This window comes from Narcine bancroftii, chromosome 8, assembly GCF_036971445.1.
Source record: "Narcine bancroftii isolate sNarBan1 chromosome 8, sNarBan1.hap1, whole genome shotgun sequence".
Classification (NCBI taxonomy): domain Eukaryota; kingdom Metazoa; phylum Chordata; class Chondrichthyes; order Torpediniformes; family Narcinidae; genus Narcine; species Narcine bancroftii.
The window spans coordinates 167,883,136-167,898,339 of record NC_091476.1 but is presented as its reverse complement, the minus strand read 5'-3'; the positions used below and the strand labels follow the sequence as shown (position 1 = coordinate 167,898,339).

General features: G+C 40.0%; 1 protein-coding gene across 13 annotated transcripts in view; it reads left to right on the top strand.

The window, feature by feature from the left end:
* The window catches only part of LOC138741554 (angiopoietin-2-like), a 193,407-nt gene that overhangs the window by 125,329 nt on the left and 52,874 nt on the right, over positions 1-15,204 (top strand). For 12 of the 13 annotated variants that reach the window (XM_069895799.1, XM_069895798.1, XM_069895809.1 and 9 more), the window contains one exon: positions 9,910-10,076. In XM_069895799.1, coding sequence (XP_069751900.1) covers positions 9,910-10,076 — 167 coding nt within the window. Of the gene's footprint in view, positions 1-9,909; positions 10,077-10,218; positions 10,451-15,204 lie in introns of those variants that run through there. The other variant, XM_069895802.1, reaches the window with a different exon arrangement.

Genomic DNA, 15,204 nt, shown 5'->3' with positions numbered 1-15,204 from the left:
AGGTAAGTGAGGATTATAATGGGAAAAGTTGGGAATATGGACAAACCAGAGGGCTATCCCAGTTCGAAATGCACTAAAACTCCCCAAAAGCCATGGCTCATTTTGGTGCACCATGGACCCAATTTTTAATGTCTTCAGATGTGCCATCTCTTCTCACTGTACCAGGTATCACATGAAAATAAATTTGAACTTGAACATGTGTGGGCTGCTGAGACAATGAACGTACTATTGATCACAGCCCAAAGCTAAAACAAGGTGTGACAGTGAGAGCAAGTAGAGGTCGTTTTTGCACAGATGAATCGATGAGGCGATTGCTATCTCTCCTGTGGAGGAATTTGGTCATTTTTGCAAGCATTGGTGATGAATGTTGAATCCAGTGCAATGGGAATACAGGGAATGAGAAATGTGTGCAGGGCCACAAGCGGAGAAGTAACAAATACAAACATAAAAAAAAACTCCAAATGCTGGCAATCTGAAATAAAAAAGGGAATTGTTCGAAGTATTTACCATTATCGTGCAACAATAATGACCTTTTCAAGCTCCTCACATAAATATGAAAAGAAACGGTTATCTTAGAAAACAGTGACAAACTAAGCAGAAGGAACAAAACTAACAAAACGAGGTCAGTGATTTTGCGCCAGACCAGAAACTCGAGGCCACATGAAGTGTTTATTTAACTCATGAAGGAGATTTAATTAACTCACCAGTCACTTTGATGCTTGTGAATCTTTTGGTAGTGGTATTCAATGAATGTTTTCATGATTCAAATAACATTCTTATGCAGTTTCAAACAATCAGAAATTAAAGTCTGGTTTTCACAGTGTTGAATCATTCTCAAACAGCAGTTTGGCTCCCTTGTAACAAGACTTCAAAGGTTTTGAACTAATCTCCAAGATATGAGCTGATCTCACCCCTGACTAACACTTCAGGGCTCAATTCTTTAGGTGCATTACTTTTGTAATAGTTTGGCTCAAACTATTACAATAAAAATAAATTTGAAACCTGTCCTTAATATAATTCTCAAGCGGCAGTTTGTCAGTTCTAGGTTCTTCTCCGATGTCCAGTGTGGATTCCACAAGCACCAGCTAGCTCCAGACATCGAGACATCCTTGGTCCCATCACTGACCTTTGAGCTGAATTCCAGGGTAAGGTGAGAGAGAAAAATGCTCCTGACATCAAGGCAGCATTTGGACTGAATGAGGCATCAAAGATTCCCACTAAGACTAAAATCAAGGGGCATCAGAGGAATACCATCCCCATGTTTGGAAACATGCATTAAACAAAGGAAGGTGGCTATGGTTGACAGACGTCAGTCATCGCAGCACCAGCATATTGCTACAGGAGTTCCTCAGGGTCAATCAACTTCAGCAGCTTCATTGATGATCTTCTTTCATTCATAAGGTCAGAACATTGATATTCGTTGATTTAAATTTCCTTACCTGGTGAAGCTGGTCACACCTGCATGTGGGAAAAGCAAGACCTCAACAATATTCAGTCACAGACTAATGAGTGGCAGGTAATATTTGTACCACAGCTGTGCAAGGCAATGACCATCTCCAACAAGAGAAAAATCAAATTATCCTTGATATTCACTGATATTACCATTGATATTTGCTGATTTAAATTTCCTTACCTGGTGAAGCTGGTCACACCTGCATGTGGGAAAAGCAAGACCTCAACAATATTCAGTCACAGACTAATGAGTGGCAGGTAATATTTGTACCACAGCTGTGCAAGGCAATGACCATCTCCAACAAGAGAAAAATCAAATTATCCTTGATATTCACTGATATTACCATTGATATTTGCTGATTTAAATTTCCTTACCTGGTGAAGCTGGTCACACCTGCATGTGGGAAAAGCAAGACCTCAACAATATTCAGTCACAGACTAATGAGTGGCAGGTAATATTTGTACCACAGCTGTGCAAGGCAATGACCATCTCCAACAAGAGAAAAATCAAATTATCCTTGATATTCACTGATATTACCATTGCAAAGCCCTTCACGGTCAACAGCCTGGCATCACTATTGACCTGATACTCACTGAAGCAAGCACATAAATAATGTGGGTACAAGAGCAGGTTAGTGGCTAGTAACGGACCTCCTGATTCCTCAAAGACTTTGTATCATCTGCAACGTGCAAGTCAGAAATGCAATGGAACATCCTCCAATTGCCTGGTTGTGTAGAGTTTCAAAAAATCTCATCCCAGAGGATAAAGTAACTGCAGCATGGACTATGAAAAAATGCACAGCAGATACTCACCAGGAGCCCCATGCAAGCCCAGACCTTTTTCACCTAGAAGGATAAGGCAGCAAACAAATGAGAAAATGATCATCTGTAGGTTCCCCTCTAAGATGCACACTGATTTTTTGAAAAAATGTATTGTTAGACTTTCACTGAAGTTGGATCTAAATTCTCCTGACCCAAGAGCATTGTGTCAGGAGAAAAAGTGGCTCACCGCTATCTTCTCAAGGATAATTGTGCACATTGGCTTTTCCAAATCTCAGAAAATTAAATTTAAAAAAAAGCAGGCCACAAAGAACATTAAAGATTATTAAGCATTAACTTTCTTTTAACCAATATTTTGATATTAAGAATCAACCACTTAGAACATTACTAAGAGACCTTCCATTGAAGAAAGAAGGTTACAAGTTTTTTGTGTTAAAAATAAAGGATTTAAATACAACTGAAGAAAAAAAAATGCAGTTGCATTTAAATCCAGTTATTCAAGAGCAAAGGTGTACACTTGTGCAATTAAAACAACTACAAGTATTGGAAATCTGAAATTAAATGTAAAAGGAGGTGATGGATACAGTTTGGAAGAACTAAAAGGAAGGGAATTATATTTTAAATGGTGAGGGATTGTTCAAATGGACCCAGGTGCCCCTGTCCTCAAATGAGTGAAAGTAACAAGTAGGTTCAGCAGAGGGAGAGGAAAGCAAGTGGGGTGTTGGCCTTGTGTGTGAGGAAATTTTGGGTAACACACTCTGAGACTGCATCTTTAATATTGCCGAGTTCTCCCAATCTCAGGAAGGATACACTTGTGATAGTGGGTGTATGGGAATACATATTGATTCCTGGGATGTGGATCTGGTATATGCCGATGGATTAAGCAGATTAGGTTTTTACTCTCTTGAGTTAATGAATGATACCATTGACCATATATGGGCTCCACGCTCTCTTAAAATAAGGAGTTTGCTGCTCAGGATAGAATCAAAAGATTTATTTTCCCATAAGGTCTAAAATCTTTAAAATTCTCTACCCAGAATGGGTAGAAGTTGATAAATGTTTAGATGTTAAGTGAATCAAGGAGTATAAAAATATACAGAAGAGAAGCCAAATATCGCTGAGATAAAAGATCAGTCATGATCTTATTGAATGGGAAAGAATGCATGATGGGCCAAATTGCCTTCAAAACATAAATTGTCAGCAATTTAGTTGTAATTTGTGTAATAAACATTTCCAGTCTAGCCTCTGTATTAGAAATGAAAAAAAAAAATCAAAAAACATTTGGACAGCATTTTATTGGAACAGTGCAAAGAAAATTGATGTGTTGTAGAACACAGAGAAGTAAAGGTGCAGACCTAACGCAGCGCCCTGACACAGCTCGACAAAATGGGGGAGAAAGTGTATGGCATCAGACAGGACATGAATGCTAAGATGTTACAGTTGGATGCTGGTGAGATTTCATTTGGAATATTGTGTGCAAGTCCTGTCGTCGTATTTTAGGATGGATGAGATGAAGCTGAAGAAGGAGCAAAAATATTCACAAGGATGTTGCCAGAACTGGTTGAGATATGAGAAGAGTGTGGATAGGCTGAGACTGCATAGATAAGAATGGTCACCATATCAAACGGGCACTTGAGGGGCGATTTTTTTTTGTCCATACAGAATGTGGTGGGTATATGGAATGAGTGGCCAGAGGAAGTGGTAGAATTGGGTGCAATTACAACATTTAAAAGACATTGGTACATGTTCATGGAGAGGAACAAAATACAAGGAAATAGGACTAGTTCGAAGAGACACCTTGGTCAGCATCGACAAGTTGAGCTGAAAGGCCTTTATTCATGCTATATAACTGTGTGACATTAAATACTTCACTATATAATGGAGGAAAAGATCACTTTACCTCTTCTCATGTGTACTTTTCTTTATTGAAATTTCATTATAGGAACATAGGAAGTAGGAACAGGAGAGGCCAAAAATGGCCCATCGAGCCTGCTCCGCCATTCAATATGATCATGGCTGATCTAATTTATGACCTTACTCCATCTACCTGCCTTCTCCCCATATCCCCTAATTCCTCTATCATGTAAAAATTTATCTAACCCAATTTTAAATATGTTTAATGAGGCAGCCTCAACCACTTCCCTGGTTAGAGAATTCCAAACATTCACTACTCTCTGGGAAAAACTATTTTTCCTCATCCCTGTCCTAAATCTACTCCCCCGAATCTTGAGACTGTGTCCTCTCATTTTAGTTTCCCTGGCCAGCTCAAAAAAACCTTCCTACATCTATCCTATCCATACCCTTCAAAATCCTATATGTTTCTATAAGATCTCTTCTCATTCTTCTGAACTCGAGCGAATACAATCCTAGACGATTTAATCTTTCATCATAAGTCAACCCCTTCATCCCAGGGATCAACCTAGTAAACCTCCTCTGGACCATCTCCAAAGCCAGTATATCCTTCCTCAAATATGGAGACCAGAACTGGACACAGTACTCCAGGTGCGGTCTCACCAGTACCTTATACAGTTGCAACATTACCTCCCTACTCCTGAATTCAATTCCTCTAGCGATGAAGGCCAACATTCCATTTGCCTTCTTAATAACCTGCTGCACCTGCAACCTAACTTTTTGTGATTCATGCACAAGCCCTCCCAAGTCCCTCTGCACAACAGCATGCTGTAGTTTTTCACCCTTTAAATATGTTTTCAAACCCTAATGTTTTCAAATATTCATTGTAATTACTTTCAAAATGACCGAGAATCTATTTTCGTATCCCTCCTTCGGTGCTAAGTGCCTTGCAACATTTTCAAGTTTTATTTACCTTTATCCCAAAATTAAATGAGTTAGGAATTCAGTTTGTGGTTAGTGGGATACTCTGTCTCTTGTGTGTGCTGCTCTCGTTACCAGAGATTCAAGTTCACTAGAAACTGCCACTTTGATCTGGCCCATGACTTCATCCAATTTCAGCCGCCTTTACTGGGGTGGGGTGGGGGGGACCACCTCACCCCACGGTCTTTGTTGGTCAACATTCCCCCACTCCTTTCACCCTCCCCTGATCACCTCCTAGTAATGTTCCTCTTCCTCCTGCTTCCCACTTGATCTGGTGTTCTCAGGTCTCTGCTCCATGACCCATAACCTCAGGGTCTTTTTGCTCTTTGTTTTCTAACAGTCGCTGAGGTTGAAAGCAAAGTGAAAAAAATGATTTTTCGCACCTTGCACAGTAGTGATCCCAGATTGATGGAGGTGATGAAACTCATCTTTAGGAACCCAAAGGTATTGTTCTCCTGCTTCAAACTAGGCTCATGATCTATCTGACTTCAGAGAGTGTGACTGGAACAGGTGATGGTATAAGGAGCACGCAGGTGGAAGGTAATGCTTGTCCCTTGTCACTCCAGGCAGCTGAAACTCCACAATGTTCGAACAGAAGTATTGCAGGAGCGCACACCTCTTGTAATCCACAGCCAGTGGCTCAGTGGTGAAAGAGAAACCTTTTCCATTTCTGAAGGCTGCCTACCCTTGCGCCAAAGCCACGATGCTGGCAAATCCCAATGTCCAAGGTGTCACCTGTTCCTCATTGAAATCAATCTGGATTAAATAATTTCTTCATATCTGCTTGGCTTCTCTGATGCAGTGGTAGAACGTGGCTGAAATCTGCATTTGTCATTTGGGGCAATGTAATATTTCCTTGAGCTTTTGACAGGCACAAGAGTGCCGCTGAAGGTTCTCTCGCAGCTTGTCAGATATTTCATGATGGCGGCTGTGCATAATACATCTGCAAATATGTTAAACATCAGCTAAGTCTAGATAGTCCAGAGGCCTTTCTCTGGAAGTTGGCTCTTCTCTAGTGAGATGCCTTTATCTATTACTTTGAGGTACCCAACCATAAGAGCAGAAGACATAGGGGCAGAAATTGATTCTTCAATCCACCATTCAATCGAACGTATCCATTTTAAAACTTTGTCCCATTGCCTGGTGTCCCCATAATCTTTGATACCCTGACTAATCAAGAACCTATACATTTTTCCCCATGACCTGGCCTTCAGGTCATCAAATTCCACAGATTCTTCACCCTCTGGCTAAAAAGAGAATTCCTCCGTATCTCTGTTCTAAGTGGACGCCCTTCAACCCTTAAGTTGTGCCCTCTTGTCTTAGACTTTCCTATCATAAGGAACAATCTTTCTACATCTGCTGCTCACAATATTCGAAGTGAGGTCGGTGCTTTATAAAGCTTCATTATCACATCCCTGCTCTTATATTTTATTCCTCTTGAAATGAACTCCAGCTTTGCATTTGCCTTCTTCACCACTGACTCAACATGCAAGTTTACCTTCAGACTTGCCTACAGAAGGACTCCCATGTCTCTTTGCATCTGGGGATTTTCAATTTTATTCCCATTTAAAGAATAGTCAGCCCATTTATTTCTTCTACCTAAGTGCACGATCGTAAAATTTCTGACATTGTATTTCATTTGCCACTTCTCTGCTCATTCTCCTAATTTGTCCAAGTCCTTCTACAACCACCCAGTTTCCTCAACCCTACCTGCTCCTCCATCTATCTTCGTATCATCTGCAAATTGGCCACAAAGCATTCATTCTATAATCTAAATCCTCAATGTACAACATAAAAGAAGTGGCCCCAACACTGACCCCTGTGGGACACCACTTGCAACCAGCAGCCCACCAGTATATGATCTCTGTATTCCCACTCTCAGCCTCCTGCCAATCAGCCAATGCTCTACCCACGCTAGTATATTTCCTGTTATACCATGGGCTCATATCCTGTTAAGTAGCCTCATGTATGACACCTCATTAAAGGCCTTCTGAAAATCCAAATGTTCACTATCCACTGCATCTCCCTTATCCAGCCTGCTTGTCATTTCTTCAAAGAATTCCAACAATTTTTCAAGCAAGATTTTCCCTTAAGGAAACCCTACTGTCTTTAGCCTCTCTTGTCAAGTGCCTCTAACTACTCCATAACCTCATTCTTGACAATCGACTCCAACATCTTTCCAACCACTTACATCAAGCTATCCGGCTTATAATTTCATTCGGCTGCCTCATTTGCTTCTTGAATAGATTAGATTAGATTAAATTAGATTCAACTTTATTGTCATTGTGCCAAGTACAGATTCAAAGCCAATTAAATACAATTAGCATCTAACCAGAAGTGCAAAAAAATAGTGCAAATAACTGAGAATAAAAACAATTGTGAATAAAGCAATCAGCCAAGTATCAAAATGCCTGCAGTACAAATATGGGTTCAATACTACTACTCAGTGCTTTGATGCGAGGTTCAGCAAGACCACAACCTCAGGAAAGAATTTCTTACTAAGCCTGCTGGTTCGGGAGCATGGGCTCCTGTAGCACCAGGCAGTGATGCATCCAGTCAGAATACTCTCCACGTACAAAACAACATCTATTTATTTATTTGTATAGTTCAGTTACTTGGCTTGCAAATGTATTGTCTGTCTGTATGTATGTGTGTTATGGCTGGTCATATGTCTGCATGTTTTGCACCGAGGACCGGCGAACACTGATTGGACAGGTTGTACTTATACAATCAGATGGCAATAAACTTGATGTGACTTGAGATCGTACCAAATATGAATCCGGGTTGCGGGCACCGTAATAGTGTTGTACTAACTGCTACCACCTACATTTGGATACCATTAGAATGTGGGAGGAAACCAGAAGAAGCCCACAACACAGGCATGCAAAGTCACTCAGACAGCACCATACTTCAGCTGTGAGGCAGCATCTTTCTCCTGTTGTGTCTAAACCTGATCAGCTTTCAACCAGCATCTAATTTTGTTTTTTTTTTCCCAAGTAAGAGTTGAACAAAAACATCCAAAGGATATTTAATGAAGTTTTCTGCTCAATATTCTGGCAGCTATGATCAGGATTTTGGTTGATCATACGTTTCAATTGCAAGATTCTAAAATAAAATATTTGTTGGTTCTTTGGCGGACACAGTCATCAAATCAAATATATAATTACTCAAAAGCAATGGAAACATATTAACCAATGTTATTCAACTGATAAGGAATTAATATGGAATAAGATGATTGCTTGTGGAATGAGCCATTTATTGAAAGTGGTGAATAAACTATGTGCTGATGCCCAAACTTTACCTAACCAATTTCCATCATTTTCATTGCCCTCGGATTTCTAGCCTGTGGCGATATTGTTTTTCTCAGGATGATTTGGTCTTGGTTAATAAACCCATAGGTGATGTATTTGAAATGCTTTAAGTTTAACTGTTGAATTCTGCATGCTGTAAATTATAATATAATTTGTCCTGCATCTGACCATGCAGAATATTTTCTGTCAAATATCACTTTTTTTCAGCTGTTTTTTTGTTCAATTTGGAGATAACATTTGTTCCATGTTGCAACTGCCTTAAAACATGTTATACCATTCATGCTTGAAGTCATTTTTCCAAAATATATATTTTTCATCTTGTGAAGCTTCCTTAGGACATGCTATTAAGCAATAATTTTATAAACTAACATTTCAGAATTTTTATCATGCACTATTTCTTATTTTATAATGATACAGGAGGAGACGATTTGACCCTCAGGTCTATGCTGTTGCTCAGCGGAGTAATCCAATTAACACCCCTCCCATTTTCCCTGTACACCAGCAAAAATTTCTCTCATACATAGGTCCTCGACTAACAATATCAATTATCTCCTACTCCATACATTTAATTGCAGGCAATCTGATTTATTCGCATGAGATAACAAATTTAAAATCAATTTTCCAAGCCTGTATTCCATCCCAAAGTAAACCTGAACAAAATGGGTTGCCAAGCCATTTTAAGCACATTGCTATAAGCCTGGAAACAAATACTGTATAGACAAAATTAGGCTGCCGGGTTTCTTTTGCTGCTGGACATATAACCATATAACCATTTACGGAGCGGAAACAGGCCATGTCGGCCTTTCGAGTCCGCACCTGTTCACTAGAGCAACTCCACTAGCTCAAACCACCCGCTCACCGCCAATAACCCTCCAACCTCCTCACCTCCATGTCCACATCCAACCTTCTCTTAAATGTCAGAAGGAACCCTAATGCAACTATCTCATTCAGAAGTTCATTCCATTCTGCCACCATTCGCTGAGTGAAAAAGCTACCTCTAATATTTCACCTAAAGTGTTGCCCCCTTACCCTTAACTCATGGCCTCTTGTTCCAATCTCCCCTGCCCTCAAGGGAAAGAGTCTGTTTATGTCGAGTCTATCTATTCCTTTCCTAATTTTAAATACCTCTGTCAAGTCCCCTCTCAGTCGTCTACGTTCCAATGAATAAAGTCCCAGTCTCCTTAATCTCTGCCTGTAATCCAGATGCTGTAAACCTTCTCTGCACCCTCTCCACCTTATCTATATCCTTTCTAATAATTTGGAGACAGTTGTTTTATGGGAATCGTTACTAAGACAAGCCATGCTTTTTATTGTTTAAATTCCTTCAATCCATGGTGGAATTTAAACTCTGGATTATTAGGCTCTGGGTTACTTATTCATTAATTTAACTTCACCCAGAGTCAATATATTGTTGAAATTGACAGCATATATTTGTATGTTAAAATGAAAATACAATATCTTGTGTGTGGGTCAGGGTCATATTGTGATCTTGTGTAGGACATGGAATGATTATTTGCAACTATTGTCTCATTAGGGATTTGGAGATCCCCGTGGAGAATATTGGCTAGGAAATGAATTTGTTCACTTGCTCACCAGCCAATCACCTCACATCCTACGCATTCAACTGAAGGATTGGAATGGAAACGAAGCATTTGCCGTCTTTGACAATTTCTACCTAGGAAGTGATGAACAGAACTATCGGTAAGTTTAAGTTGAGAGTTGTACATGTTAATTTCGCTGCCTGGCTTCACAAAAAGTTCAATGTGGTGGGGTGGGGGGTGCAGTTAGGGAATCCTTGGCAAAAAAAGTCAGAAAATTCAGGTTTTTGGTGTTTCTTTGGCAGGCTTAAGTTTCTGACTACCTATAGTTCCAGGAAGAAATGTCAGCCGCTCAGGAACATCAGCAATATTTGGCTTTGCGGCTTTCAGTTTTTGCTTGAAATTATGAGTATTCGAAGCTAATTTTAATGAAAGTGGCTGAGGAATATGACAGCACAATTGAAGATATTTCTCACAAAAAAAATAAAGGCAAACTCCCACCCCCCTCATCCCCCACAATAAATTGGGTAGATTTTGTCTGGATCAAAAGTATTGAGTGTATTGATTGGTAAAATGTCACTAATCTACATTAAGAATAGTCTCAGTAACTGAAAGAAAAGCACATACAAATTGGTCACCAAATCATAAATTTCTATATTATTAATATCAACTCTTTGATTAAATTTATTTCTTTTGTCGGCTATGATGGATTGTAGGTGGCTGAGGTGTGACTTTACAGAGTTTTTATAAAAGTAGCAGGGGCATGGATAAAATGAATGCTCATACCTTTTTTTCCAGGGTACACAATTCTGCAACTGGAGGGCATCAGTTTAAGGTGAGAGAGGAGTGATTTAAAAGAGATCTGAAAGGCACCTGTTTCACTTAAAGGGAGTCCATATTGCGAGGACGGGGGACTGAACTTTAAGATCAGCCATGATCTCGTTGAATGGCGGAGCAGGCTCGAAGGGTCTAATGACCTACTCCTGCTCCTATCTTCTATGTTTCTAAGTTTAACAAACTGCCTGAAGAAGTTGTAGAAGCTGGAACATTTGCTCTGTTCAAAAGGCATTTGGACAGATATAGGGAAAGGAAGGGTTTAGAAGGATATGGAACAAATGCAAGTCAATGGGACTAGCTTTGAAAGCCAACTTGATCAGCATGGATGAGTTAGGCAAAGGGCGCATTCAAGCTCTTATGTCTCTGTGAGTATGTCTACTACAACAAAAATCCTTCTCTGAGATTGAAATTTGCAAGTTCTGCTGATCTACTGGCACAGTTTCAGCCATTTGCTCTATTTGTAATTTTTAATCATTTGGAGATCAATGGCAAGGCCAGTGATCATTTCATATCCCTAACTGGATGCTTGCTTAGCTATGAAAGTGAAAGATAAAAACCATTTACATTGCTGCAGGTCTGACATCACATCATCAGGTCAGCGCACTATTTGGCCCATAAGACATGACTGAACCCAATGGGTTTTCTATAGCAATGCCATAGATACCTGGTCCCCATTAATGATTGCTCATCAGCCCCAGTCTTTGGGTGCTCAACTAGCTGAGTAAATATGGCATTGTCTGTACCGAGTTCTCCCTGGTGACCTGCATAGGTTTTCCCTGGGTGTTCCGGTTTCCTCCAAAATATATGGGGTTGTAGGTTTGTGGCACACTGTTGCACAGAAAGCAGGCACAAGACATAAAGACTGATCAACAGGTTTTATTCCACCTAAAGTCCCTGCTTCAGTTAGCTGTGGTTAGCTGTGCTGGCTCCATGTGACAGACCTCGAGGGGTCGGATGTAGCTTGTATCCTGGCGGATGATTGGCATCCGACTGGGTGGGGCTTGGTCTATTCAGGTTGGCTGATTGACAGCTGGCCAGGTGTTGTTTTGTCCTCCAGTGCTCTTCCTGCAGGTACACAGGTCGCCCCCTGCAGTAGGTTAGTGGTGTATCACCACAAGGTTAATTTGGTATAAATGAGCATTAGGGTTTTAACAGCCAGGAGAGTATTCTATCATGTTGTAAATAAATTTGAAACTTAAAAAAAAATTAATTAACATCTAAGCTACCATAACTGATAAGAATATATGACATGCAAAATATCAGTGAATGTGTTCATTTCTTCATTGTTACATGAGAAGCATGCAACTCCCTGATAGCATAAACCAATTAATTTGATTTTTTGCTTAACATTTTTGCTAAAATTATCAGAGAATACCATTATGAGAGCAGTATTTCAATGCACAATTGGCCAGAAAGCGAGACTTAAGCTGTTTTTATTTGCCATTTAATGAGATAGTACGGTATCACCTCAGATATGGAAGAAGAGAACATTCTGAAGCCTTTTAATCAAGTAAAACTCTTCATGAAAAAGTTAGCTTTGCAGCTGTGCCAAAACATGTCTTGACAGACTACAGAGAAAACCAATTTCATTTCCCTGGCCTCATTTCATTTCAAAACCGAAAGATCCTTTTGTGGTTGTCAGGCCTCACAGAACCTTGCCCAGCAATGCACCACAAGTTTTCATAGCCCATAGCCAAACTGCCATGTTTATACAGGTATATGCCGCTTAATGTCCATGATACATTCTGTGAAATTGGGCGTTACACGAGGTGGACGTTGTACGAACACCATATTACAAAGCTAACCGGGATAGTGAACTTACGCTAATTAAACTGTTTATTTTAACTTTTTAAACCTTGATGTAAACACTTTCTTCACGTATATCACACACAATCTAACAAAGAGGATCAGGATCATGTACATCGCTGTTCGAAACTCCGTCATAGTGTTCCACTGGAAGGTTCATTGATGAACTGCCACTCTGTAAAGACCTGGCTGAAGCTCTTCTTGGGGCTTCTTCAGGAATATGTCCAGTATAGTTTGCTTTTTAGTTTCTTCATAATTTTCTTTACATTCAGCAAACACTGTATGAGCATTCCTCTCTATCAGCGAAAAGCGTTTAGTGTTTGGGTCCATCTCTTCAGCAAGCTGTTAAGGTCTGCATAAAATTTTGGTGAACCCCTTAACGGTGAACCTCTTCTGCACCTCTTCTTCCTCTCCTTCTGCAGTTTCCTTTTCCCTTGCCTCTTCTTCAGCTGTTTGCTCTTGCTCTAGCTCCAGCAACTCTTCATTCATTAGTTCCTCAGGAACCATCCCTAGGAGTTCTTCAATATCCTCATCATCTATAGCTAGGTTCAGGTTGTTGTTTAGCATGTCAACAACAGCTCTATTAATCCTTACAATCTCATAATCATTTTCAAATCCCTTGAAGTCATGCACATACTATTTTTTTTTCCATTTGCCATTCAAGCACTCTTTGGTCACATCATCGCAGGCCCAAGCAAAGTTCTTTCTGCAGTGGAAAATGTTGTACTCCTTCCAGAACTGCATCAGTGTCTTGCCAGTGTCACCAGATGCAGTAACAGCCTGAGTAAAGGTCCTCTTCAGGTAGTCGGGCTTGAATGCTGCAATAACCCCTTGGTCCATTGGCTGGATTAAAGAGGTGGAGGAACATCACTTTCATGTTGGTGTCGAGGTCACCAATGAAAAGGGGATGTCCTGGACCATTGTCTACAATTAGCAAAATCTCGAAAGGTATGTCTTCTTCCACGCCTTCTCCATCTCAGTTACAGAGCAATAGAGAAGGCCATCTTGAAACAGCATTTAAGTCTTCCAGAACTTTTTATTACTCCTGTAATAAACCAGTAAGGTGCGTTTGTTAATGTTCTTGAATGCGCTTGGGTTTTCACTAAGTCAAATAAGAAATGGATTTAACATTGCCTCCTAACAACACTGTCACTCTGTCTTTAACTGCCTTATATTCTGGCATTGACTTGTCTCCTTGTGGATGAAGGTCCTTTCTGGCATGAGTTTCCAGAATAAGGACGTTTTGTCATTATTAAAAATATTGGTGGGAAAAATAACCTCCCTCTATAATCAGTTAATCTCGGGTTTCAACAAATTCTTCTGCTGCCTTCACAGACTCACCACTCACTTTCATATTATGCAGTGAAAATCATTGTTTGAAGTGCCTCAACCACCCAGAGCTGGCACTAAGCTCAATATCGTAGTCTGGTCCTGCTTTTTTTTAAGCACCTGGAACGAGCTTCGGGCCTTAGCACTGATCATCAACATGTTGTGAGGGTCTCACCTTTGCGTTTGATCCTCAATCCACATCGTTAGCAATTTCTACATATCTGACATAGGACCCTCTTGCATTTTCGTTAGCCTTGTAGCTTTCAGTGGAGCTAATCGGTTAACATCTTGGAGAATTATTTTCTTGGTTTTTGAGGATCATCACGATCGTCAAGTGCGACATGCCTAAATCTTGAGCAATTGCATTCAGTTTTTCCACCTTTGTGTTGTTTAATAACCTTTTGTTTCACTTCCAAAGCGATATTTCTCCTTTGTCTCTTGACGCTGCTATCACTAGTACTGGTCTTGCTGTGTTTGGGAGCCATGATAGAAAGTACAATACCTGCACACATAGCCTTTGTGTACAAATGTCATGAGATACACATGTTGCATGTGGGAAGTTGAGGTGCACACCTGGTTACATCCACTATGTCCCATCCTCCGATCGGGATTTCTGAATTCTGTTATAACCTTAAAGGACCAAGGATGACATACATATATGTGGTCGGACGTTGCCCAAACAGAAGTTAAGCGGAGCATCCCTGTATCAGATTTTCTACCACTCAAATCAATGGAATTTGAAAAGATCAAAAAAGTATGTAGAGGATATCATCCAGTGGCCTAAGCGATGTGTGCTCTTCATATGCACTCTGACTGAAGCACAATTTTTAAAAAATGTATTAATTGCACAGTAGAAGCCAATTCTGGTTATTTAAACCCGTGCCACCCAATTATTCCCAAATTAACCTTCAAACACCCCCCCTCCCCCCCCCAAGTTTTGGAAGATTGGAGGAAACCAGAGCACCCGGAGGAAACACACACAGACACAGGAAGAACATACAAATTCCTGACAGGCAGTGCCAGATTCAAATGTCACGCTCATTGCTACATTAATTGAGCCACCCAATTAATTTCTATCAAAGGCTCAGTTTACACAATACACTCATCTTGATGATCACATTTGAACATAAAATACAAATTAAACTTGCAACAATAAATTAACATATGTTTAACTGCTTAAGTAGCACTTTAGGAATACCAAGCTACTTATATTTTCTGACTAGGCTGAGAACTATTAAAACTTTGGGTTTTAATTTTGGTGCTTTACAAATTCTGGAGATCCTCTAAAATTTTGATTTAAATTATTTTTTATTACATTT